At 43.5% G+C, this 27,325-nt stretch overlaps 1 protein-coding gene across 8 annotated transcripts in view; it reads right to left on the reverse strand.

Annotated features, from left to right (window-relative positions):
• Positions 1-1,779: 1,779 nt before the first annotated feature.
• POU6F1 (POU class 6 homeobox 1) overlaps positions 1,780-27,325 on the reverse strand; it is a 33,003-nt gene continuing 7,457 nt past the window's right edge. For 4 of the 8 annotated variants that reach the window (XM_088138079.1, XM_088138083.1, XM_088138086.1 and 1 more), the window contains 10 exons: positions 19,720-19,817; positions 19,026-19,233; positions 16,012-16,133; positions 13,435-13,660; positions 12,124-12,353; positions 10,946-11,074; positions 10,248-10,466; positions 8,133-8,271; positions 4,967-5,141; positions 1,781-4,444 (listed from right to left, as the gene is read on the reverse strand). In XM_088138079.1, coding sequence (XP_087994205.1) covers positions 4,099-4,444; positions 4,967-5,141; positions 8,133-8,271; positions 10,248-10,466; positions 10,946-11,074; positions 12,124-12,353; positions 13,435-13,660; positions 16,012-16,133; positions 19,026-19,233; positions 19,720-19,773 — 1,848 coding nt within the window. In that variant the 5' untranslated portion in view covers positions 19,774-19,817 and the 3' untranslated portion in view covers positions 1,781-4,098. Of the gene's footprint in view, positions 4,445-4,966; positions 5,142-8,132; positions 8,272-10,247; positions 10,467-10,945; positions 11,075-12,123; positions 12,354-13,434; positions 13,661-16,011; positions 16,134-19,025; positions 19,234-19,719; positions 27,207-27,325 lie in introns of all 8 variants that reach the window. The other 4 variants (XM_088138082.1, XM_088138080.1, XM_088138081.1 and 1 more) reach the window with 2 other exon arrangements.

Consider the following 27,325-nt stretch of genomic DNA (forward strand, 5'->3'; position numbering starts at 1 on the left):
ATTCCCAGGGAATTGCGGTGTGGTTGAGTGGGCAACTTGGTGCTCGTGTCTTAACTACAAAATGTCTGATCTTTAGTTCCATAGGAGCATCCCTTTTCCCACTGCCTAGCTGATCACCATAATGGGTGGATCATCAGGAAATGGATCACCAGGATCCTGCTGCCATTAATGACAAGATTATGATGTAACTGGTGAAGACCAGCTTGTTTATTGCCTGGCAGAGACTGCAATACTGCTGTCTCTTTGCTATTGACAACAGGAAACCAGAGATCTGCACCGGATCACTGAGGAGTTGGGTAACAAGGGAGAGAGAAGGACAAGGAATTTTATGTATGGTGTGCGTGTCTGTGAAGGGATCTGTGTATGCTTGTATTTGGTTCCCTGACCCTCTGCAATATACTCTTGGTGTATAGGATGACTGTAGTTCTGTAGTCTCTAAGCAAATGTCCTGAAGACCTCAGGATTTTTCTGAATTCTCTTTTAGAACCTGAAAGAGAGGCAATACAACACTGGAAACCTGTTCCTACCAACCTCCCTGAGAGCTTCAGAGCTCAGCTCTTTCCAACATTGGCAGTTTCAAAAAGGACTAAAAGGAAGTTGGGCTGGGGCAGCTGTGCATCCAACATTGTCCCAGTGTGCATTCATGGTCTTCACACTTAACACCAGTCTTGGTGCTGGCATGAGTAATTGAGAGAGGGAACAACTACCTTCCACTATCAGGTAATGCAGTTCTCTGAGCATGGGAACTAGAATGGATGTTTGCAAAACACTGCAGACCAAGAATGGGTAGCAAGTGCCTCCTGAAATCAAGAGTGAGTTAGGGTGAACTGCATCAAGGAGGACCTGCTATAATGAACTTACTGACACAAGGTTGGTTAATCTTGGAAACTGGATGTGTGTATAGTTAGGGTGAACAGCATAGTAGGTCCTCCTTGATGCAGTTCACCCTAACTATACGCTCATCCAGTTTCCAAGATCTATTATCTGTTTTCCTTGCAATATGCCTGACTAACAAGATTTTGGAGGATCTAGCTTTCTTAAGGGGCTTGACACTCTCCTCTGAAAGAACAGATAAGCTTGCCCTGCCAATCTTTCTTCCAATTTCCAACCAGATAAATGAGATAAATGTTAGTGTAGACAAGTATTTATGCCTTGTAAAAGATACATACCAAGCAGTATGTATGACTTCTACTGGCCTTTACACAAATAAGATAATCCATGTGCTAGGAGCTGTCATGTTTTATATTATGCTTTCTGCTTACATGGCATTAAAAGGTACGTTTAAAAGACAAATACATGAGATTGATTGAGATGCAATCTTATAGTGTCTCCTCTCAACCATCTTTCCTTTAAAATTCAAATCCTCTTTGCTTTTTCCTCCTTCTTCCATCTTACCTTTTTACCATCACATCACAGCCCCTGTATTGAGTTACTGGTAAGCCACACTTAACCTTTACATGTGATTTTAGGAAGGGAAATCTGTGTAGATGGGAATGTACCAAAAATGACTGCAGAGGTGAAATAAGGATGGCAGTTTGTTAACACATGCTTTGATACGAATTGAAAGACTGTACGCTAATCAAACTCAGTGGAGCAGCTCCAGTTCCATATTTTCTTCCAGAATGCCCTTCCACGCTATGGAAGCTGCCATGTAATGTGCACATATCATGGAAATCTAAAACTTGGTCAAGATGTGCCGGTCAAGATGTGATTTAAAATGTTTAAAATGTGCAGGAAGTAGACTCAAAGTGTGAAAATTTTAAAATCTTGCTTTCAAAATTTGATTTTGACAAACCTTTTTAATGTAAACTTCCAATATAACTTTTAAGGCAATCATTTCAAACTCCATCTTACTATATGCAACATTTTACATCCCTTTTCCCCCCCTTAATATTCCCAAATTCAGTGATGTGCATGAATACAGTAAATTAAAAACAAAAACCTGATGTTCTGCAAGGAAATTAATTTTGGAAGAGTGAGGTGGAAAACACATACCCCTTTCAGGGGAAAAAAAAACTTAGGTTCCAGTAGGAAAAAAAAAAAGACTTTATTAATGAAATGTTGAATAACAGAATCATCTGTTTCTCCTTGGTTGCTTTAACAGGCCTCCCCAGACACTTACTTTTTACATGCTTAGTTACTGATAATGCCATTTTTGCATTATTAGTAGCGTCACATGAATTGTGCATGTATTGAGAGGGCATCATCTCATGAATTACCCATCAGCAGTTTTCTTTCTTGATGCAAGATCTCTACTATAAAGAGAGAAAGTGTTTGTTTTTCCCTAAGAAATTAGCTCCCTGCTATATTGTGCAATTCAGCTCATGTACTTTTAAAAGTTAAAGGTGAAATGTGTTGAATTGTCTCAAAAACGTTGGTGAGGCAGGAAGAGGAGTCAGACTGAGGGATTCAACAGGACAAGGTTAACTCAGGTCTCAAATGCTGATTTAATTTTTGTTGCTACCTGTAGAGAGTAAGGAAGATGACCTTGACAGAAATAAGCAAGAACTGTTACCTAGGCAGAGGGGGCTGAAACATCTTTTTAGCCCTGAGAAATGATATTAGGAAGTGGGCTAGGCAGACACCTCCCTGATTCACTGGAGTATAAGAAGCAGGGTGGGGAGGAAGGTTCAGCACAATCAGACTTGCAAAATTCTGTTATTATAGCCAATCTCAATATAGTTAATTCTAGTCTTCCTGTGGAGTTGATTTCCTGGTCTGGTCTACCAAGTGAGGCTGACATCACCCCATTTCAGGGACACAGCTGTACTCCTTCCACTCTCTTTAACCAATAGCTTTATTGTGTAGAAGATGGCATTCTCACATACGTTTCAATGGATCCCTCCCATGAAGCAAGCACTTGATACCCTAAATTTGTACTGCTGGAGGAAGGCAAGGTACCTGCAGTGACTTCCACCTGTCCTATTCCTCTCAGTTCTGACAATAATTGTTCCAAATCAGGATCTGCTCAAGGGGTTTAACAGCCAGGAATCTGCTGGATTTTGAAAAGCCATCACCAAGGGGCTCCATCACTGCAAAGAAGGGGCTGTGGTAGAACGCCAGCCTTATATGCAGGAGGTTCCCAGTTGAAGCCCTAGTACAGATAGTTCTTATTTAGTGACTGCAATTGGGACTTGGTCATTAAGTGAAGTGGCTGCTAAGTGAAACTGCGACTGTGCTTACAATCTTACTTCAGCTTTCCTTTGCTTTACAGACCTGCAAAGGTCATAAATGTGAGGCTTGGTCATAAAGTTACTTTTTCGTTGCCATCGTAACTGTGAACGGTCGCTAAATGAGGACTATCTGTATTGCCAGGTAGGGTTGGAAAAACTGCATAAAAACTCAGCTGATGTTAGTGCCACTCTACTGGCATGAGATTCCCTAGATATAAAATATCCCAAGACGTAAACAATTGTACCTGCCTCCCTCTTCTACTTAGCCTCCTTCTGGAAGGGAAACTCTAGCTGGCAAATCAGTCTTAAAATAAAAGGAACAACAGGGAACCAGGATATTAAACTTCAGGGTCCTGGCAGGTGAAAAAACAAATAATACATCTTTCAATTTAATAGTGCTCTGTATGATAATCATCATAGTAATATTCACACGGAAAAGGAGATATAAATTATGCCACAACTCTGCTTAGATATGATTAGCGGGGCTTGTTACAGGATAGGAAGTGATAGATGTCTATGAAAAGAGGCTAAAATGAAAGCGGGTTTTGCCCATCATTCTTGGTGGATGCTATGCTGGTGGCAGTCCTAACGCTACCATCAAAAAGAAAAAAGGAAAATGCACACGAACCAGGCAAGGGGAACCTTTTTTCTTTTAACTGACCATGTTTTGTCTGACACAGAAAGAAGCTAAACGCCAATGGACTCCTAAGCCTTCACAGCTCAGTGCAATCGTCGGGGAGGAAGGAAGCAGCTGACGAGTAGGCGAGTAGGCCGGGGCACAATAAACAAGAGGAGACCCTATCTCCCCCCTTTTACTTCAGTCATCACTATCAACGGGTGGCGGCAGGGGCAGGGCAGACTTAGCCACAAAGTGCGTATAGCAGCCAGGTAGGGAGAGGGAGGCTCTCGCTGCAAGCTCCAGCCCTCAAGGGATCTGAAAGACATTGAGTTTGCTGGTGTTTTTGAGCGTCTGTCGCCGGTTGCAGAACCAAACCCGGACCACCTCCCGGTCATAATTGAGCTCCTTGGCAATCTCGGTGATTTCGTGGCCAGTGGGCAGGGCGTTCTTCTCAAAGTAGGCATTGAGGGCCTCAATGGCCTGCGGGGTGAAGGAGGTGCGGCGTTTCCGCTTCTTGGAAGGCTCCCCACCCACAAACTCCATCAGGTTCTGCTGGCCTTCCTGGTTCCGAAGCTCAGCCTCGCTCAGCCACTTCTCCAGCACGGGTTTCAGCTTCTGGGCACTCTTGGGGGTGATGTCCAACTTTTCAAATCTGCAAAATCGGCAGGAACCATTGAAGAGTACAGGGAGGGCTTCTTGTCACTACCTTTTGTTGCCCAGCCCTGAAGAAACAAACACCTTTACGGTCAAGTTTGATTCATCAGTCCTTTATGGCAGAGCAGAGCTCAAAATGAGCAGGCTCTACATTTTCCCTTAAAAATAACTGCCATCGTAACAACATTCCATTTAATTCAGGATTAGAAATTGATATGGAATGCTATTTAGGGCTACAGTACTCCTTTTGGGCTGCAAAACGTTAGATATCCACTAGATGACACCCAAGAGATACAAACAACACTATCTCTTTTGCTGCCATCTAGTGGTCATCTCGAGGTGTTCAGCCCAGATATGGTAGCCCCAAGCCTATTGTTTTGATGGTATGGAGCTTCTTTAAAGAACTAGGAAGGAGGAAGGCCTAGTGTTGGTTCAAAAGAAGACTAGGCAACCTAGTAGTTTTCTACTGAGGGCTGCATTCCACCCAGGGTAATCTGCACAGGGAAACAAGGTGGCTTACCTACATATAGCAGACTGGCTGTATGCAGGTCCTTCAGTGGCAGTTAATGCCTGCCCCACCTGAGTTTGTGTTAGACCCAGAGAGAGACGTCGAATCTTAAAGTTCTTGGCAAACTCTCTGATCTCCTCCAGGTTGATGCCATCTTCATCACTTCCACTATTTGGAGGTTGAGGCTCTGGTAGGAGAAAGAATGAAAATGATATCCTCGTTCCATTTTGCACTTCTGATTAAATTGCACTATAAATCCTCTCTCCTGCAGCTACATGCACCATTCATGGCACTGGGTGGGAAGTAGTTTTTATTTCAGAATAGTTGAGTTGTGATCTGCAAATGGGGGACATTTTCATCAGTCCCTTTAGGTCACTCTCCTTGGATTTCTCTTGAGCCACAACTCTCCACAGGGAGGAAGAGCCTATTAGATTGGTCTGCCTTGGGTGTGTGCTGGACCCAAGCAGGTTTCAAAGGGTGCTTGGGAGTTTCCTGAAACTCTGGTGGGCAGTTCTAGGGAGATGTTAGTCAGTCTGGTGGGATCTAAGGTCAACAGGAACTCTCAGCAGGATTGTTCCTGAGTGGACTCTCCTTGTGCACTGATCCATAGAGGCTCCCTGGTTTACCAAGGAACTCTTGAAGATAACTTGCCAGAAGAGATGCCAAGAGTAATGCTGGTGTAAAATGAAGGACAAATGCAACTAACATGGATAAGAATTCTTAATTGAGCTTACACTGTAATGGTAAGAGCAGTGAATCAGGGTTACTTGTCTACTCTTATTGAATCCACATATAGCCACCCAATAGCTTTATTTAAAGTGATCCATTCCTTTTTAAGAATGTTTGGCTTGAAAGAACTGTTGTAGGGTCATTGTGAGGAATCCGCTCAGTATCCATACAGAGTAGGACACTAGCTAGATATGGTGGCATTGTCTTGCTTAGTTACCAGGGATCAGTCAGTAAGCCTTGATGCAGTGTTCTCTGTGTGGTGAGCCTGGTTTCTTGTGTACTGGGTCCCTGACCCTCTTGGTTAGTAGAAGGGTACAAGAGGTAGTAAATATACCCTTGGAAGAGAAGTATTTTCAAGCAGCCTTGCAAGAGGCACTAGTGAGCCCTCTTCTCAAGAATCCATGTATCAGTTCACCTATTTGAGATAACTACCACTCTGTGTACCATTTGCCTTTTTTAGGAAAGGTGGTAGAGAAAGTGGTGAGCTCACAATCACAGATAATTCTGGAGGAAACAGATTGCCTGGACCTTTATCAGTCCACATTCAGGCCTGGGTATGGGATCAAAACTGCAGTGGTTCCCATTTGATAACCTCTGTCAAGACTCAAGTGAGTAAGTGTGACTCTCCTCTCTTGCTTGATTTACTAGTGGTATTCCATACCCCTGGCTGCAAGGGTTAGGAATGCAAAGCATTGTGTGGTAGTGGTTCTCCTTCCTGAGTGGTTGGTTTCAGTCAGTGGTGGTAGGTAGGAAGAGGTTGAGCCCACAATTACTTCATTACAGGGTGCCACAGGACTCATCTCTTTTCTTCCTTAATTAATATCTACAGTACATGAAGCTGCTGAGAGAGGTCATATGGCAGTATGGAATAAGGTATCATATGGACAATAATCCAGTTACACATTACTACCCCAGGCCAGACAAGTGATATAGTGGAGGCATTGATTTGGTGCCTAGATGAGGAGGAACAGACTGAATCCTACCAAGACAGAATAGTTGTGGGTATGAAAGCCTTTTGACTCTAGAGAAATACCATTTTTGATCCTGGATGGTACTATGCTCCCCAGACAGAGCTGGCTTGCAATTCTTCTGAACACATGGCTCTTGCTGAAGCAGCAAGTGGAGGCCATGGCCAGGAGATCTGGTGGGCCAATTGCAACCCTTCCTGGACCAAGAGGCATTGTACACAGTCACTCTGGCCCTTATCACCTCAGAATTGGACTATTCCAATTTACAGTACATGGGCCCGTCCTTGAAGACCATTTGCTTCATCATGCAGCAGCCCAAGCAGCAATGGGTACTTCAAGATTTGTGCAGTAACATCTGTATCCCAGGAATTGCATTAGTTGCTGGTCAGTTTTCAAATGTAGTTCAAGGTGCTGTTTATCATCTTTAAAGCCTTAATGGCTCAGGGCCAGCTTATTTATGAGACTGTGTTTCTGAAGTTAATATCCCCCCACCATAATATCTGGAAAAGAGGCCCTGCCAAGGTCCTGTCTCTGAAGGAATTCCATCTATAGGGATCCCATAATAAGATCTTCTCAATGGTAGCGCCCATCTTATCAAGCAGGCTGCCTTCATATATAAGAACTACCACCTCTCTAATGAGTTATCATAAAGCAGTAAAAACTTGGCTCTGGAAGAGAGAATTTGCAAGAAGTTAGATTTTGGTATTCACCCTGATGGCCAGTGCCATTATAACATATATTGTTTATTGGTGTAGTGTAGTTTTTAATCCTCTGTTTTTCCATGTATACTGCTGTAGTTATTAGGAGTAGAGCAGCACAGAAATACAAGTAATGCAGGTAGTCCTCGCTTAACAACCATTTGTTTAGTGACCGTTCAAAGTTACAATGTTGCTAAAAAAAGTGACTTACGACTGGTGCCTGAAGTTACAACTGTCCCAACACCCCCCCAGTCATGTGATCACAATCCTGGCGCTTGGCAACCAGCTTGCATTTATGATGGTTGCAGCGTCCTGGGGTCACGTGATCACCATTTGCGACCTTCCCAGTCCAGCGACCTTTCCAGCAAGCAAAATCAATTCTGAAACTGCATGATTCACTTAACAACCACGTGATTTGCTTAACAACCATGGTGATTCACTTAACTATCACTGCAAAAAAGGTCATAAAATAGGGTCCAATTTGCTTAACAACCTCCCTGCCTAACAACCAATTTTCCGATCCCTATTGTGGTCATTAAGCGAGGACTACCTGTAAATGTTTTTTGGTTTGCATTAATGCTTGCAGATGTCATCATCACCAGCCTTCTTCTCAGCAGCTGTAGGGTATACCAATGCCCCTTTAACACAGAAATCAGGCATTCCCCTTCATGGCTTTCTACCATAAACATCCCACTGCTAGTGATCATGAACCAACCTCCATTACTGGCCCCATGACAGCTTCTTTCTCTGCCACAAGAATAACAGCAATCCCAACATGCTTACTTGAAACCAGCTGGCTGACAGTTGGTGTCTCCGAGCAGGTGATGGGGACAGGAGTAGAAGCTAGTTTGGACGCTGGGGGAGGACTTGCAATGACCACAGTTGGCTGTGAGAGAGTCGGGGCAGGCTGAATTGGCTGCACCTGGCAATGTAGCAGAAGAAAGTGGCGTTCAGACAGAAACGGTTTTAACACTGCTCTTATTTATTTATCTGGGCTGCAGATTGTCTATTTATTTTGCATTGTTTGTTGCTTTTTTTGCTAGTTTTTAAAATTGCTGTAAGCCGCCCAGAGCCACTTGTTTGAGATGGGCAGCCACATAAATTGAATGAATGAATAAATAAATAAAATGGCTATGGGTGAAGAATGGCCTCATGAGCCATTCTTATGCTGGTTGCAGTCATGGTCAAAGAAGGCGCATTAGCCAATGAGAATTGTGCCAAGTTAGGAAATACATCTATCTTTGCTTATTTTGCATGATGCACACAATTTGAATAAAGTTACATATCTTGACTTTCAAGTACCTGTTATAAGAGCTCTTACTTAAAGGGTCAGTGGCCCACCTTCCCACTTCACAACTGAAATACCAGGCGTTAGATTAGCCAATTGCAATTGAAATATTAGACATCAGATCAGCCAATCAGATTCTAGCTCAGCTGCAGGCCACTCCTGTCAGGCTTATAAAGTAATGGTTGGGTTTCTTGATGACCAGGGGTATCAGCCAGTCTATGTTAGGCATCACTGACTTCAGCTGCAAAAGGAGCAGGATCAGGTTTTCCAGAGCTTGGTGCTGGAGAGGCAAACGGAATGGAGGGAGGGAGGACATTTCAGATATGGTCTGCTGGCTCTAAAAATTGCTTCTGTTTTCACCTCAGTCCAGGATGAGATGATTTCAGGCAGGGCTCTTTGCACGTGGGCCTCAGTTGCTAACTTGAGCACCAGTGTTGCTCTATCTATAAATCCCCCTGATTATTCTGACACAGATATAACATTTCTCGTGCCTCAAGCAACACTTAACAAGAGGAGTATTTTGCACATTCAGCTACCAAGTCGTCAAGGGTCAGGGCCAAGTGAAAATGTTTTGCTGCCTGAGGCAGAACAGGAAATGCTATTCCTGCTTCCAGCCAACTTCGTAACACCCCAGGCTTGCTTAGCTAATTTGACAGGTGAGATGCAAAATCCCACTGGTGTGCTTCCTCTTCCTCAGCAATAAAAATAATAAAGTAACTCAAAATTTGAGGCTCTTTCATGACTTCCAAAGTCAGATAACTTGCTCTTCTAATGGACCCAGGCTATTAGGATAGAAGTAGATCCTAATAGTAAATCCCAGACCCAGGTATTTTCTTTTTAAAAAAACAAACTCTCAGAGGTCCAGAAGTATGCAGAATCAGGCAGCCTGTCACACAGGATGCTGCTGGAGAAATTGGGAAATACACTTTTTTCCAGCATTACTCTAGTCCTCCATCACAACGTCTAGTTGCCCTTGACTGATTGAAGATTTGAGGGTAGACCTCTTCTGTTAATGGAACAGCAGTACCATACTGCTAATCTGGGGGTGGCCAAACTAGGTAGCAGCACCTTACCAACCTTGACTGCTCTTGAAAAGGCTAAGCCAGGTCAGATCTGGTTACTTCTTGAAACGGAGACCTAGGGCTATAGGCCAGGAAAATGGCCATGGTAAACCACTTCCATCTTGTTGCCAAGAAAACTCCATGAACGTGCCCTTATAGTCAGCAGGAGTTGAGCATGACTTCAAGGAGACTTTACCTTACCAGTCTGATTAGTCTACTTTCATCCTGAAGAGAGACTTTACAGGGAGTACGACAGGCAGAAGAAAGCAGGAGCTTCATTTCTGAGCACAGACTTTAGTAAAGGTGTGGAACCCATGGCTGTCCATATTTTTCTGAACTACCACTCCCAGCATCCCTGGACTTTGGCCATGCCAGTTGGATTGCTGCTAATTGTAGTTCAGCAACGTATCAAAAGCAGTAGGCTGCCCATTTCTATCTAACCCAGCATGCTCCACTTTCTTCTCCATACAGGTCCTCCTTGGGCACCTTAGCAATTCTGTTGCAAGATCCTCTGATGATTTTCCCAGAATTTTTGCTAGTTGGACTCACCTCACTCTTGGCCGGAGATTCTGGGGGGGTTGATTTCCTGACAGTGGTTGCTGTCTGGATGGTGCTAGCCAAAGTGGCGATGACCTGGCCCTGGGCATTTAAAAGCAGCTGTGGTGTCACCGCTTGTACCTGTAAATTTTGAGCTGGCAATGTGGCTGGGGCAGGAGTTGCTGTTGCAATTCCAGTTGGGTTCACGACCCATGGAAGAGTTCCAATAACCTGGAGGAGAAGGCAAGGGAAGACACCCAGCTAAAAAGCACCAAGTTTGCAATGTGTGAACCTTCTGACATTCTCCTATCAAAAACACTGGTTTAGTTTTCCCATTAAGATTTCTATAGCAGAATCAAGATAGTATAATGTTTAGGGTATTGGACTGGCACCAGGGAGACCCCCGTTTGAGTCCATCCATAACTATGAAAACTCCTTGGGCGACTTTGGGCTAATCACTATCTCTATGTCTAATCTATATCAAAACAGGAGACGAAAATGCCTCAGAAGGTACCTTAAGCTTTCAGAGGAAAGGCAGGGTATAATGCTAATGAAAAAATTGCAGAAATGGTTTTCTTTTGTAACCAGAAGACCATCCTCTTCATTTTACTGTTTTGTCCCAGCAAAAGCAGGCAAAAATCCATTCCCATGCCCTTTAAACGCGGCCTGCTCTTACATTACTTCTGTGTCTGGAACGGGGAGGCCCTTACCTGTCCTTGAGCATTAGTCAGGATTTGTCCAGTTATTCCTTGCACACTGGGAATGGTGTTTGCGATGACAGGTGTGGCAGCCAGCGAGCTGAGGAGCTGGGTTGGGGCCCCAAGAGAAGCCGCGCTGATCTGCAAGAGACAACAGAACAAACCAGCCAATAAAAGCAAAGGTTAGGATGTCCTGCACTTCCATGCAAAGCGAGACATTTTCTCTGCCTCGGCTACCTCCGTACTTTTCTCCACGAGGCAGGATTGTATATGAATTTGTCACTCTATGCTCTGTAGATGGGAAGCATTTATTGTATTAAGGAACCTGATCACTCCTGAGGAGGTCAGTTTACACTGTATCCAGCCCCGGTCTATTTTCTAAAGCCTAAAGTTGTCTTTGAAAATACCCAGTCTGAGTGGTCACGCTCTAAGTGAACACATACATAATGATTGCCCTTTTGGCACCGATCTTCAAATACGACTAACATGTAATTTGTTACTGCATCGGCCTATGCTTTGTTTAGCAAGAGCCTCCTGAATACTTGCTTTTCTTCTTCTTTGCATCTGTCCCACTTGGTTGCAGCATCTTCTTGTTTTGCACTGCGCTCAGTAGTTTGCACAGCAAAGCTATCGATGCATGATGCAACGGGCGTTTTTGTGTTTCAGCCAGCTTGTTGTAGAGCCTGACGCTGATTAGAGCTGAGAGGAAGTGACTGGCCCAAGGTCACCCAGCTGGCTTCCAGGCCTAAGGGAGGACTAGACCCTGGGCCTCCCTACCTCTAGTCTGGCATTTGAACCACTATACCACACTGGCTCCCATTCATATATTCATTAAAGCTGAGAGTGTATCATACATTCATTTGAAATGAAGAGTGAATGGAGGTTGTGACTCAGACTTTGAATCAGGGATGCTGAAATCAGTTTTTATGGATCAGACAAATGGATATTTGTCATTGGTGCAGATGTTATTCAATACATTTACTAGATTTATTGAACTTATTCAGTATTGAATACATAACAGAAATGTATATGAGACTTTCTTCTTTGGCAAAATCAAAAAGGACCAAAGTGATGGAGAAGACCTTTAGCTGCATCCAAAATGTATTTATAGAAGGTTTGTTTATTCCCAACCCTGTTTTCAATGTAGCTCAAAAGTCTTCTTCAAGGGGAGGGGTTTTCCAACGCCTTACTATTCCGGCAAATCCTGCGGGTTGGACCGTGATCTGTGTCTGAGTTTCCAGTGGCTTGGCGGCAGGTGGGGTGGCTGCTGTGGTCGGCTGTGGCAAAAGGGCTGGCTGGGCTGGTGGTTGGAACACGGTCTGGGTTTGGACGGCTGGCCGGGGCTGGGCTGTTGGCTGTGCCTGGAACGGTTGGGCTGGCTGCAAAGGGGCTTGTATTGCTGTGTTCAGCACTGCAGCAGCTGTGAGAGCAAGACAGAAGGAGATGCACTAAATATTGTGTCATCACGAAATATACTTTTTGGAGGGAGGCCAGTCTCCATATTAAGCTTGTCACGCAATTTCTTGGTTTGATCCATGGGAAAGGAGTGGGAAAAGTTATTTCTCGATATCTAAGCCATCTAATAAGCCAAGAATGAAACCTTAAGGGTAAAATATGACAGCAGCTATTTCATATTCAGAGGGATTGCTGTACCTGATTGAGTTAAAAGATATGCCACACACAAAGCAGATATAGATATATCAATTATATTGATACAGACGGGAAGGGCTTTGGGTTCCATGGAATTCTCTCTCTCCTGCTGATAGAAATTCTCTCTCTCTAATGCAAGGTGAAATCAGAGGCCGCTGGAACAAGTAGCCAACAGCCTGGTGGGCTTGGCTTCATCACTGCTGGAGCAGCTGTTGCAACTGAGAGTAACTACAGCCACCCGGATACTTTGCATCACGGGCTCCTTGTGTGAATTAACTGCTGGCGAGAAATAGTGCCTGGGGAATTAATCCTAGCTCTACCTTTTTAATTAAACATTGCTGTCTTAACGGTCTTCAGAAAATAAACGTTATTTGCAGAGATTACTGATTGGAACCCCAGCTTCCTTTAAATAGCAGACCGGTGATACTAACAAGCACGGTATTTTCTGCTGGGACACTGACTAAAACTATAGTGACATAATTTACCCAAGAAGCTGTTGGATAACAAGGGAACATCATGTGGACTGGGGGTTTTGATGCACGTATGACGCTTACAAAGACGTCCCCATTCATTTCAGAGGAGGAAGCAATATGGAGGTGTATCCCTTTCTACCAATGGATCTGGTTTCTCCACTCAAGTTAATGGGGAGGCCTGTTCACAGGACGCATAAGGCTTTGGACCAGAACCTTGGCCTTTAACATAGAGCAAAAATGGTTGCCCGCCCTCTCTGCCTTCCTGAAACTCAAAAAGGTTATCAATGACTCTCTTCCAACAGGTTAAGGCTGTTTCTGGTTAGGCCCAAGTGCTGGTCTCTTGCCCCCCAGTGTGATCTTCTAAGAAACAGTGGTTACCTTGCAAATTGGCTATAGGTGATTTGAAAATTCCCCCAGTAGGAGAGGCAGCCGTCAGTCCTGGGAGGGCAGCCACCGTTGCTGCAGGAAATGTCCATACAGCCAGCCCCTGCTGACTTGCCACTTGACCTGCAATACTGATGGGGATAAGAAGAGGTTGAGTAACTGCCCCTGCTGGAACCATTACGCCTGTCACAACTGTTGCTAAGTTTTCCTGAGTCAAGACCTGCAAAAGTAAACAAGATGTAAAAAAGAAAAGGGAAAAGAAAATCAACGCCACTGCAGACAGCATCAGCGCGGCAGTCACGTCAGCCAGCCCACGGGAGGCCCAGCCCAGCCAGGAGATGCCTGCCTGAGCTGTGCCGTGTGCGGCTGGGTGCCCCTGGCCAGCAGCTGGGGAGATCCAGCTCTGTAACACTGCAATGGGGGGCTGGTTCAAGTCAACCACGAAAGAAGCCAGGGACAGCCTTTTTTGTCATTCCCAGCACTGACCAACCATTCTCTGCTGTCTGTTCACCAACCCTTTTTGGTTCAAAGTGCCATGCCTAAAGCCCAGCACGAGAAACCCTAGTTATCTTAGTTGGCTAGCACCAGACAAGTTTCAGCCCAAGAGTATCTCTTTCAGAAAACTGGTGCTACTGTACTGCATCCTGGGCTGCACGACCATCCCACAGGTCAGTGCAGACTGAGAGGGAGAAGGAAGTCATTTTCTTGCAATGTTCACAAGCTGTCTGAAATACACACTGCACACAGTACTGGGTTTGTTCCCCATAGAGGTGGGCAGCAGATTTTCCTGCTGGGAAATCATTTCATAGTACAAGCTACAGCCTTCCTCACCAAAAGTTTCACTTCCTCCCTTCCTTCCTTCCTCCCTCCCTTCCTCCCTCTCCTGGTTAGGGAACTTGAGGCCCTCCAGAGGTGGTTGAACTACAAATCCCAGCAGCCCTGGCTAGTCTAGCCAATGACAAGGAAGGCTGGGTGGTGTTGTTCAGCCAGTTCTGGAAGGGCAAATGTTCTTCACACCCCAAGGGGTGTGAATGGGATGTATGTATGTATCTAGGATGTATCCCAATCTCCTAGTTCAGAGCAAAGCTGAAAAACTTATCTGACAATGAAATAATGGTTTCTCTTTGCAGCTGCCAACCACAGTTTAAAATATTTTGACAAGAAGAGGCACGAGGAAGGAGAGTTTTTCCCATCTTGGCAAGCAATTGTAAGTGATTGAAATGTATCTCCTATGAAACTATGTGCATCACCTGGATGGAGAAGCATTCATTCCCCCTGCCTCTATCCTCATTCTTAGTCCCACTGTTGATATCCTATACATTGTTTTGTTGACAGGTCAAATTATTTGGAGCACGGAAAAGGATTACTTTGTACTGAAGTGTTGATTTAACCGTGCTTGCACCACAATCAAATGAATCAGAACTCAAAGGCATTTGATCCATTCCTTTAAGTTCCAAAACCATGCAAAGAGTATCAAAACCCCATCCTGGTATAACAGGTGAAGAACTGCCTTGTTCTCTGTGTGATAAGGACAGGACGCAAGACAGCAGGGGGAAAAAAATCAGAAGATACTGTAGAAAACCAGTTTTACTCTCTATACGTGTCTGAATATGTTCAACTTTTCAGCTCTTTCCGGGGATAATTTTGTTCTTCTGGAGAAAGTGAAGAAATTCCACATCCCATTCTAAGAACTAAAAAAAGACCCTATTGCGTGTATCTGACACCCTTAAAGCTTCCGGTGTACTGTTTTTGAGAATGAAACTAGTATTCTACAGCACATTTGGATATTTTCCTCTTGCATTTTTTTTCATATCACTGAACTAAGGCAGTTCTCTTATTTCTAAACTGTGAGGCGGTTTTCAGTAATGTGGAGTCCTTGCGGTTCTCTGAGCTTGGTTGTTTTCTTGCAAACGCTTCGTTACCCGGCCAGGTAACATCTGCACTGAAGATGTTGCCTAGCTGGGTAACGAAGCTCAGAGAACCCCAAGGACTCCACAGTTCAACCCTGAGCTACACATATTTGCTTTTATTGGCTTAGAGTAATTGTCTTAAACAACTGTTGCTCTATGGGAGCTTGTATGGAACAAAATGTGTGCAGGCTTTGTGGAAGAGAAACAAGGTGAGTTTCTCCTTAGCTCCTTAGTTTTGTTGTGTGGGGCTCTGATATAAGGGATAGGGTATGTCAAGTTGCATCCTGTGTATCTTGCAGCACTCTAAAAAAACAGAAACCCAGATGCCTGCCGAGAGAACGCTGGAAGAGTGCATTTAATTTCTACAAAGCTTTGTCAACTGTGTTCCCTTAAAAAATGAGAACCAGAGCACCAAAGCCATCTATAACATCATGAAGTCTCTTTAATCTGAGAACCTATAAATTCCACAGTGCTCTGGGAATGTTGCTGTGGACTTTTAATAAAGACTCCGCTTCTGCTTAAGCATCCTGCCCATGTCCAGCTGCTCCAAGGGTTACTGGGGACTCCCAACTCACTGCAGAAAGTGAATGCACTATTTCCTTTGTTCCCCAGCCAAGAGCTTCCCTCCCGTATACGAAGGCTAGAACCGCAGGGTAGTTACCTGTGGCGCGGCTTGCACTGTAACGGGAGTTAAAGTCTGTGTTGGTTGGCTTGTCACTTGGCTAAACGGCACAATTCCTGGGATAGGCACAGGTGTGATTTCAGGCAATGCCTTGACTTCACCTTAAAAAGGAGGAGGAAACAAGTTACTCTGTTAACCTCTTCAAATATCACCCTGGATACTGTATATCAAACCAAGCTCGTTTTGTTGGCTGAAGAGGGCATCCTGAGCATGTGTCATTAGACTGCGTCAACCTCAAACCAGTGGGATGTAGACAACAGTATGGTCTGCTGGCAAAGTAGGGTTAGAGATCCTCACTTATGAAGAATAGCAGGAGCAAGCTTTGGGCAAAGCTCGGCTTTGGTTGCTCTTGTGGCATGCTGGGCAAAATGCGCTCAGACCGCCAGCGATGGTCCTGACTATTAACAAAGAATGCTGGTATGACTAAGGCTGGTAACTTAGTTTATCCTTTCTTTGTCTAATTACATGCATTATGTAACCATTTTGACTCACCCACCCTGATGATGCTCAGGAAGCTATTAAAGACCTGGCTATTCTCCCAGGCTCTAGGGCAGAATGATATTTTGTTGTTGCTCTTTTATGTTTATTTTTTATATGTTTTATTATGTTGCTTGGGGGCTGTTCACGATTCTGTCTTTGTGTTTTGTAATTTTTAAATTTTTAATTGTAAGCTGGCCAGAGCTTTTGGGAGTTGGGCGGCCTATAAACTGCCCAACTATGTACCTATGTAGGTTTGTGCAAATAAATAAGTAAATAAAATTTGCTGCTCGGCAGGTTTTGGAGAAATGTTATGAATGAAAATTTACTGCGCATTTGTTGATTTAGAGAAAGCATATGACCAAGGGGGTAGGCTTGAAATATGTTTTGCATAAATATGAAATTGATGGGGGATTAATGAATATAATAATGAAAATAAAGTCTTAGGTAAGTATAGAGGGAAGGCTTGGCAAACAGTTCAACACCGAACACAGTTTTCATGGAAAGGTCTGGAAATTATAACAGTATAGCTGTGAACTAGATTTAATTGGATTTTCTTTTCTAATCTTATACCTTTAATTTCTTTGGCTTGTGGCTTGTTACTTCTTTTTTGTACTTTGTATAGCATTGCATAACACAAAAGCGAATAGCATGATGGGCATACGTGTGCAGGAGCATATATAACTAGCAAGCATGGCTTGAAAGGGTCCTTCGAGGAGGAAAGACTTACTACAGGAGCTACTTGAACAAGGAAAGTGGCAAACAGGAAAATGATTAAGTGACCAATAGAAGAGAATATCTGTAGGTATCATGATGTTACCTAGTTGGGTCATGACATGTCTGCAAGCAAGCAACCAAGCTCAGAGAGCACCAAAAACTCCACCATTCAACCCTAAGCTGCATCTGTTCTCTTCTATTGGAGCCGCATATGGGCATCAAATGCGTCAGAAAGTATGCAAATGGGAGGCACTGATGATGTGACCTAGTTGATAATGAAATGTCTACTGACAAACAACCAAGCTCAGAGAGCACCAAGGACTCCACAGATGAATTTACATCAACCAGCCCCTTCCTGACTCCCCATCTCCTATCTGGAAGAAGTTTTTCCTGTTAAAAAGGAAATAAACCCCCAACTTCAGCACCTGAATTTCTCACTGTTATTTGTGATGTTTATGATTTTTTCTGTCGCAAATGCTAGACTCTCAGATGGGTTGCTTAAAATAAATCTGATGATGTTTTTCCTTCAGAGGGCGTTAAATGGTCTTTAAGAACATGCAATATTTACACAGAAAAAGTCAAGGGATCACAGAATTTGCAAGAGGACTCTTTTTAAGGGCAGCAGCAAAGTCACTATGAGGAACATAATGCTTGTCAGGGCCACAGATCCTGGCACTATACACAGGGCAGCCCAATGCCCATAGGTGAGGAGCTTTGTATCTCACCTCTATCTCATATTTATCTGACTTCAAAAAAAGAAACCAGAATTCAGGCCAGTTATTGGGTAGAAAATTTGTAGTCAGGAAATCACGTCCTGAGGCAAACCCATCATCCTCCACCTCCATTACCATTTTCTAATCTGAGCAACTTCTTGTTGCCAAAAATGTCACTTGACTGGTCCTACCTTGCTGCCAACCAGCTGCCTTCTTCATTTGTCCACCTCTCTGTTCCCCAACCTCTCCTGCTTTGTTAATCTCCACCTTGGCTCATTGCCTATAAATTGTCATTTTGGGTTTGAAATTTGGACGGTCCAACATTGTGCTACCTGCCTCCATCCATCCATCCATCCATCCATCCATCCATCCATCCATCCATCCATCCATCCATCCATCCATCCATCCATCCATCATGTTGTCTGAATGCTTAACTGTGTACAAAGGCCCAGAAATGGAACGCCTGCCCATAGGCTTTAGGTATACCATTCTCTGTTCAGCTTATCTGTGCTTTCTGCCTGCGTCTCATGGAGAATCTCTGGATTGTTCCAGAGGAAGTTTTTATTTTGTAATCTCCCTGCCTTGGTCATATACTTTAGAGTGGGGGAAGAGGATGTCCAGATGTCTTACATTTGTAGCACATCTGCATTTTCTCACTGCTTCTTCCATCTTTTGTCTTATTGTGAAAGAAGAGCTGTAGAATGTTTGCTGATGGCTAGCCCCTTGGAAAAATAAACTAGGGAGTCTCATCAGGTGGAAGGGAGACCTAAGGAAACCTCCATGGTTCAGCTTATGCATTCTTGAGGTCTAGAGATTCTCCAATTCCACCTTATCATTTTAGTGACCAAAGGGAAGGGGGAATTTTTTTCTGAATGCAGAATTTACCATGATAGCTCAAAGTGATACCCATAAATGACCCTTGCTGGCCTTTGTGAGAGCCCCACAGAGTCTGCTTCTATGATTCTTCTGAAATTGCCCCATAGCACAATATGGCTTCTACCTTTACTTTTTTGATATCAACCTTTTGGGTAACAGGGTGGAGATGGAGAAGACCAAGTAACTGGAAGGATATAAAGTGCCACTTACCGCCCGACTCTCTGCATGCCTTCTCTGGGTTTGGCTGTACCCCTTCTTGTCCTGTTTTACTTGATTCTGGAGGGCAGTTTGCAGAAGACTCTCCTCCAGCTGCCGCAGCTGTTGCTTTCAGCGTCTGCCCTTCATTTTTTACTGAGAGCGGAGCATCTACCCCCACCTCCAGTACCCTAATTGTCTCATGTCCTGACATCACAATCACCTGAGAAAAGATAGCAAAGGGTAGGGGGATATCAGTGGACCCAGATCATCACTACAGTGGGCAAAGAGAAGCAACAAGGGAGATCTGTATCTGATTCTTAAGCAGGAAAGCTATTGCTCAGTGGCAGACACATGCTATGCAGACCAAAACTCCTAGGGAGGTTTGGAAAACATTCTGCCTGAAAACCAGGAGAACTGCTGCAGATCTTTGTTGACAGTAATGAACTAAGTGGACCTACTGTCAGACTAGATAAAAGATGATGTTCCATCTTTCTTCACGCAGCCCATAAAAATCTTTAGCAGCCACAAATCCAGCACATGGCTAAATGCACTCCCTGTTGCGCACACACTATCTCTATCTATAATGTGCGGAGATCACTCACTAGGGCCACATTGAAGCAAATCAGTGCCTTTGCTTCACATTCTGCTTTCCTGCAGCTCTTTCCTCCCTTTCCACATCACCCTGGAAGATTGTGGAGACACATACCTGCTCATTAACCGTCAGGGAAGCTTCTTGTGAGGGCACAGTTTCAGTGTCCATGATTCAATGCTGGAAAATGGGTGCTGCAATTGATGGGTCACATACTGGAAAGCAACAGAGTGGTATATTTATATATCTGCAAACAGACTCAACTTTAGCCTATCCTATTCTCCATGCTATAGTTCATCCAGCCCTGGCAAAGCAGTTTTTGAAACCCCTTTACCTGGCTCCTCCATCCCCGTCTGATTCTCCTCAACCCATCTATTAAAGGAGGTTCAGGATTTTCTGCTTCCTTCAGAAGTAAGGATAACTCTGATAGGATGGACTCTCTATATTAACAAAGTAGTGGCTCCACCCAGGGAAATCCCAGTCCTCATCCTGGCTCTGGCATGATATAGTTCTTCTTGACATGCTCATCCCAGATGGTTGTGTTATCTGCTTGTACAGTATATCAGCCCCACCAGGTAGACCAGACCAGAAAATCAACTCCACAAGGAGACTAAAACTGTAGTTTATTGAAATAGGCAACAATAACAGAATTTTGCAAGTCTGATTGTGCTGTACCTCCCTACCTTCTTATATGCCAGTGAATCAGGGAAGTGTTTGCCTAAGCCACCTCCCAATATCATCTTGCTTCTTGCTTTTTGTTTGGTATTTGATAGCCTTCAATGAAAGCTAAATATAGGCAAGGTGAAATAGTTGTGTTTCTATCAAAAAAAAAAAAAATGAAAAGCTGCTGACTCCTGTGCTAATATTTGTGGTACAGAAAGAAGCTGTTGGCCTCCTTTTCCCAAGGAGCACTTGAGTTCCCATAGGGTCCAAGACCTATGAACTGGATGGGTCCTTCTGAGAAGAAATGGAAGAGCAGTATGCCAGCCTGTTGGTTTTTATAAACCCACACAGTTCTTCCTGTACAGTACTGTTGTGCTGTGATTCAATATTTCCCAACCTGCACAACTTTGAGATGTGTGGACTTCAACTCCCAGAATTCTTAGCAATGGCCATGCTGGCTAGGGAATTCTAATTGAAGTCCACACATTTCAAAGTGGCCCAGGTTGGGAAACCCTGCCATAGCTGGACTGCAAAACTTCAGGCCTCTACATGACAAGAGATTTTGATGCCAACTCTTAATTGCCCAGATATGCCTTGTTTGATCCTTTAAATTCTCCCTGACACTGTGACAAATATACATTGCAACAGATGCCAAATAATTACTTCCACTTCAGCTGCTAACTTTAATTAACTTGGCTAAGCTTGATTCATGCTTAGAAGCAGTTAAAGTGAAAGGAATATGTATGTGCATAGTGGTTAGAGTTGGATAGAGCCCATACTGCTGAAAATGGAGGGGAAGAGATTTTTCTTGTGGCTCAGCTCAGGAAAAAAAAGACAGGTACACAAAGGTCCTTGGTACCATAAACCAAATTTGGGCCTACAAAGGAGTTATCTAGGAATGAAACAATTTGAAAGGGCTTTGTAGGTCACCTAACCTAAACATTTACTTGATACAGGAAATCCAGAATGAGAGCATCCATAAGAGATGCATGTTAGCCATCAATTGAAGACCTCCACTGAAGATGAACTTGATCCCTTGTGCAGCCATTGTGCAGTTCAGTTAATTCAGGTTAAGCATATTATGTGAATACATCCTGTAAGAATGGATGGTTTTTCTTTTTCTCCGACCTTCAAGCTAGTGTTGACTGCTGGTGACTGCCTGGACAAGTCCCTGCAGTTTTCTTGGCAAGGTTTTTCAGAAGTGGTTTGCCCTTGCTCAACCCTAGGGCTGAGAGAGAGGGACTGGCCCAAAGTCACCCAGCTGGCTTCGTGCCTAAGGCAGGACTAGAACTCACGATCTCCCCGTTTCTAGCCTGGTGCCTTCACCACTACACCAAACTGGCTGTGTCTTATGGTTGGCTTGCTAGCAGTTTGTCTGGATGGTGCTCAATTCAACGTGATGCATGCAGCTGAACTTCTTTACGCAGCTACACAAGAGGCCACCAATCCCAAGCCCTGAGCTGCACAATACTTGAGAACATCTGAAACAGAGATGCTAACTTGGGTTTGGGAGCAGAGTGACCATCCCAAATTACTTCCAACATAGCTTCAGTTTTCCCCATTTTCCAAAGCTCCACATTTTATAAAGGCTTGCGTGCATTAGGCCATTCTTCCCTTCACACAGTCATTGTCTTTTCTCATTTGCTGTCATTTCCCGAGTTAATTCAGCGTCAGATTTTTTGTGAACTAAGATGCTCTGTTCACAGTTTCCCAGTCTATGCAGGTGTACTTCTGTCTACTTATGCTCTATGTGCAGAAAATCTGCCACTGTCTGCAGTTTGAAATCTTATAATGCCGAAACGGACACCTCATGCCATCTGCTTTTTGTAAAAACCGGGATATAGATGTGAGCTTTATGTACAACTTGAATCTATTAAAACTGCAGAGCCCCTCAAGATTAATTTAGGTCAACCTTCAGTCCCTCAAGGCAAATTATTTTAAATCACATGCCAGCTCTGTAGTCCATCTTCTCTGTCCCTTTTCCTATGTTTCATTTCTAAAACATCTTGCCCTTATCTGCCTTTGGAATACCCACATGGTGTCATCTTCCATAAGTGGATTTCAGATGAAGGGAAAGAGCAGGAAAAGATTAATGTGCAGAGGTAATGATCCTGTACGCTCTGCTTTACAAGAAAGGAGAATTCAAATCATTAGTTAACTTAGAACAATATCCTTATTTTAATTAGATTTACTACACAGATGATAGATAGCCCTACAGATTTACTACTAAACATACATGCAATTTTACCAGTTTGGGCCACCTCACCAAATTAATCATGTATGCAATCATTTATTTGTCCTCCAAAGAGAAGCCAAAGAAACTAACATTAAAATGAAAAAGTATAACAATATCAAATAAATGGCTGATGGTCTCAAGAGTGTGGAAGCTGCAGCATTGTGGGTGCTGCTCCTGCAAGACATTTCTAGGGGCCTTCACTGATACCCAAGATGGACTTATTCAGAAATTGAATGGAGAACTTGCCCGCTCTCAGTCAGGATGCTCAAATAGGAGTACAACTCTGTATCAATGCATTGCCTCTATGCTTATAATGGAAAATCCCGATCTGCACTCTTTTATTGGTTTGACTAACACTGGCTTGGCAAATAATTCTGGGATTGGCTTGTATATGTCACAGGATATGAAGTCTTGAGGGTAGACCTACACTAGAAATTTAATGGCAGTTTCATATTACTAGGTACCAGCACCTTTAAAAAGCTAAGCAGGGTCAGACCAGGTTAGGCTTGGATGGGAGACTGGGAAAGCCAAGGGCTATAGCTAGACTGGCAAATCAGAAAAAAATACACTGGAAGAAGGCAATTATATTTGGATATTGTTGCCCAAGAAAACGATATGGTTATATCTTTGTAATGAATCATCAGGAGTTGAGTCCAAATCGAGGGAATCTTTAAAAACCTGGGATGAGCACATGATGGATTCCAGTCCAGAAATGCAGCATGAACAGTGGAAATAGCAACTTATAGTATCTCTATGAATCTAGAAATAATTCACTTTGTCTTCTGCCCCTTCATTTTCTTTCTTCCAGAAATAAGAAGTTCACCAAGAGAATGGACTAGAGGTCCTTTTCGCTGAGGAAGATGAGGTGCTTGAGGCAGCTTTTAAGGCTTGCCCCATGCCATAATACTTAGTTCTGCATCTGCCTCTTCCAAAGCTTGTAGCTCATCACCAAGTGCCAGGCCAAGTACAGCAGCTAGGCAGGATCTGGAGCCCCAGAAGTACATATGTGGTGCTCAGAGCCTCTCCAGAAATTGCCACCAAAGTGTAATCTTTAATGTGACAGAAGACGGGGGGAGGATCATTAAATATATGGGGCCAATACAATTAAACTGCATGTAATTAATTTAACTAGCTTAAATGAAATCAGATGCAGTGTTGATAAACACCTATTTCCAGTAACTCTAGAGCGGACCTCTATATTAATTTAGCACTGTCTGGTGATCAATTCAATTGCTCAGGATAGATCAGTCAGAACTATAATTTGGCAAGAGTGCCATTAATTTTGTAGCTCCAGGTTCCTTCCAGAGAAATGATTGTATTGGAAACATGGGGGGGGGGGAGAGAGGGGCCAGGAAGGAATAAAAACATACATCTGTCCCCTCACAGTAGAGTCCCTCAGAAACTGATGAGCAGGTAGTCTCCCCTAGACACTGGGAGAATCAGCTGAGAGTAAGAAGGAAGTCAGTGAAGGCCTTCAGTCACTCTGCTGTTAGAGTGCTATCAGCATTCAGATAGGTCCTCATTTCCTTTCAAGAGAGGGAAAAAATGCTGGAAGGTGTGGGGACGTCAAGGACTCAGCGTACGTGCGCATAAGCCCAGGTGTAGTTTCCAAAGGCCTGCATCCCACCAAGGTCTCAGGTGGGGGGGGGGGTTGAAAGTTACCTACCCCTGCCTTACAAATAGGTTGCTCATTACACAAAGCTGTGTTAACAAGCCAAATCAAAGCATTACTTTTAGACTCTCCTTGCACATAAAAATGATTTCTGAAAGTCTGAAGGCAGCCACCACAGGATAACATTCAAACCAAGGTATTTATCATTTGCAAAGAAACTCAGATCTTCTCAGGTCCTCCCTGCGGGACAGAGTCAAGCAGAGAGCTATTTTTTCGATGCTGTGCAGAGAGACCAATTAGCAAGAGAGGCGATTAAAATAGACATTTCATAATGTCAAGCTCTGTGCATGTTCTGTAGCTCACAAGTGGGCTGGATCTCATTTAGCCGACATTCCATTGGTGCGTAGTAGCATTTTCATTTGCTTCTCCATACATTTCTGCAATTAATGGGACAAATAATTTTGCCCAGATGGTGGTGTTATGTGTGCACTGCAAAAAAACCAGCCATTTCACAGCAGATGGTGACAAAGAATTGGAAATGTGCAAAATTAAAAGAGAGAGAGAGAGAGAGAGAGAGAGGATGATTTGCAACACTCCAAGCCTCATGGTGAATATAATTACCAAGTTTAATTACAAGTGCTGATGAGTCAGACACGAAACTGTCCCAGATAACATTCCAGGGAGAATCTTATCTTTATTCTACCATAGGTAAGAAATATATCATTGGAAAACTGTTAAGAGTGTCCTAGTTCTCTAATCTTAAAACAACTGGTCTGTAAACAGATTGCAGATTATCCCTATATAGAAATGGTTCTTCAACTTGGAAGTCGATGAGACAAGAGAACTGGATGGTGCCTTTGGTTACACATTTATTTACACATCATGTTGGTGTCAGAAGCAAGGCAAAACACTTGAGCAATACAAATTGAAGCCCAAAGGCTCTCAACTATATTTCTGATTCATGTGTGAAAACAAGCTATAGATGTGGGGAACACTTTCTGTAGGGGTGGTACAGAAATGGTCTCTTTTCAAGTGACACTAGAATGCCAAATGAGGATGATCCTTGCATTTTTTCTCCTTGCTTTTTCTGTGCAACAGGAAAAGCCATGGTTAGCTATAGCATCCAAGCGCATGTAGGAGGCCTCGAAGGCTCTAATATCCAGGGATCTTCAACCTGTGCATTACGCCTTATTACCCATTTCTGGAGGGCCAGGAATGATGTCTACAGCAAGGCATATGTGCTGTAAAGCTTTATCCTTATAACATTCTCCTACCGATGCTTCCTTTTTAGCCTCAGCACAAGGCAAAATGGCTTGCCTCTGCCTTATTCCCCACATTCTTGCCCATTCTTAACAGACAGATCTGCCACTGATGTAAAGCAATGATGATAGTATTGTGCGAACTCTCCAAGCCTAAAAACCATCATGCTGTCACTGGGCAATACACCTGTTCCAGCAAAAGTCTCCTCTGAAGAAGAGACTTCCTTTCCGTAAGAACTTGACTGCAAGATTTCCCTGCCCGCTGGACCAGCCACTTAACTGCTCTTTCCTACTCAGTGAAGATTTAGCAGACAGCTCCGCTCAATGCCCTGGAAAGGAAGCATGGTTTGTTGGAAGACAGAGGTGTATTTTTAAAGCATCTGCTTCCTCCTGAGCTTGTAAGAGCTCAGCTTAAAATGGTGATAGAGAGGCACCAACATCACTGTTATGGGGTCCAAGAATGGGACTATGATGCTACTGGCTTTTTAGTCTTTTAAAAAAAACTTGCTTGGAGATGGAAGTTTTATAACTGCTATTTTATGTTTCTATTTTTTTTCATTTGCTATTGTCATTCACCTTGAGTTTCCTCTAGAAAGGCAAAGGACATGTTTTTATAATAACGTAAGGCAGAACGGGAGTGTAGTCCTTAGTTGTTAGCTACAGTTGCTGCTTCTAGATTGTGCTCCTGCTTGGGGAGGAACAAGCGGGGCACTTTGCAGAGCAGTAAGTGTGGGAGGAAATGTCTCAATGAAATACCCCTTGCTGGGACTGCAAAAATCCTGTTTGCTCCTCCCCCCCCCTTTAATGTGAATGTCAACAGGAAAGATCAAATTGTGCAAGATATTTCCTGTGACACTCTATGGAAGCAAAAGTTGGACTTTGAAGAAGCAGGGTAGGAAGAGTATTGATGCTTTTGAACTTTGGTGTTGCAGAAGACTCCTGAGGATTCCGTAGACAGCTAAGAAAACAATTCAATGGATCATCAAAGAAATCAGCCCAGAGTTCTCACATGAGGTACAAATGATCATGGTCAAATTATCCTACTTTGGACCCATTATGCAAGGACCCAGCTCTCTGCAGAAGGATTTAATGCTAGGAAAGGTGGAAGGAAAGAGAAGAAGAGGACGAACAGCAGCAAGGTGGGTGGCCTCAGTTACAGTGACGATGAGTGCACTGTTGGAAGACCTGAAAGACCAGGTTAGGGATAGATCATCATGGAGAAAATCTATCTGTATGGCTGCACATAATTAATCAATCAAGAAAAAGACTCAGTATAAAAGTACTGAATTTTGCAGTGTTGGACTTTTATTGTCCTCATAATTGATGAACAAAACTTGGAAAATTGTTTTCAAAGCATCTATCAAACCCAGATTTTGAATAGCACCATTTAATACATGTTTGGTAAATTCCCAACTTCAAGCTTAGATGTAGGCAAAACTGAATTACAGCTATGTTTTCCTCCCACTCCATCATCTTGGGCTCTTCTGGGGACTTCTCCACAGAGCAGCCTTCTTTGGCCTGATATCTTTCAAATGATATTGACCACAACTTCTGTGATTCCTCCAAAATGGATGGCAATATTTGTAGTCCCAATACAACTAGAAGGCCTGCAACTGGGAAAGTCATCACAGAGCGTCTTAGTTCTTCAGCTGTCCTCATCCTTGTTTTGCTGCCTGTTCACCTGAGACCAGAAGCACTCACAAAGCAATGGAGAAAGAGTATACTTGCTTAGCACTCCACTTCAATGCGGTTAGATAGGTGGAAAGTGGTGACAATGTAGAGAGAAAGCAACAGCACTTATGGCATTTTTCTCAAGGAGTCAATGCGGTTTCTCCTGGATAAAACAAAAATGCCTGTGTGGGTATTGACAGCAAATTATTGGCAGTAGTAGGGCTGCAACCTTTAAACAGCTTGACTGGTTTTATGTGATAATCAGTGGCTTTAATTTTTAAT

This window comes from Python bivittatus, unplaced genomic scaffold, assembly GCF_059951505.1.
Source record: "Python bivittatus isolate LINGU-HERP-01145 unplaced genomic scaffold, Pbiv_v1 ctg000220_np1212, whole genome shotgun sequence".
Taxonomy (NCBI): domain Eukaryota; kingdom Metazoa; phylum Chordata; class Lepidosauria; order Squamata; family Pythonidae; genus Python; species Python bivittatus.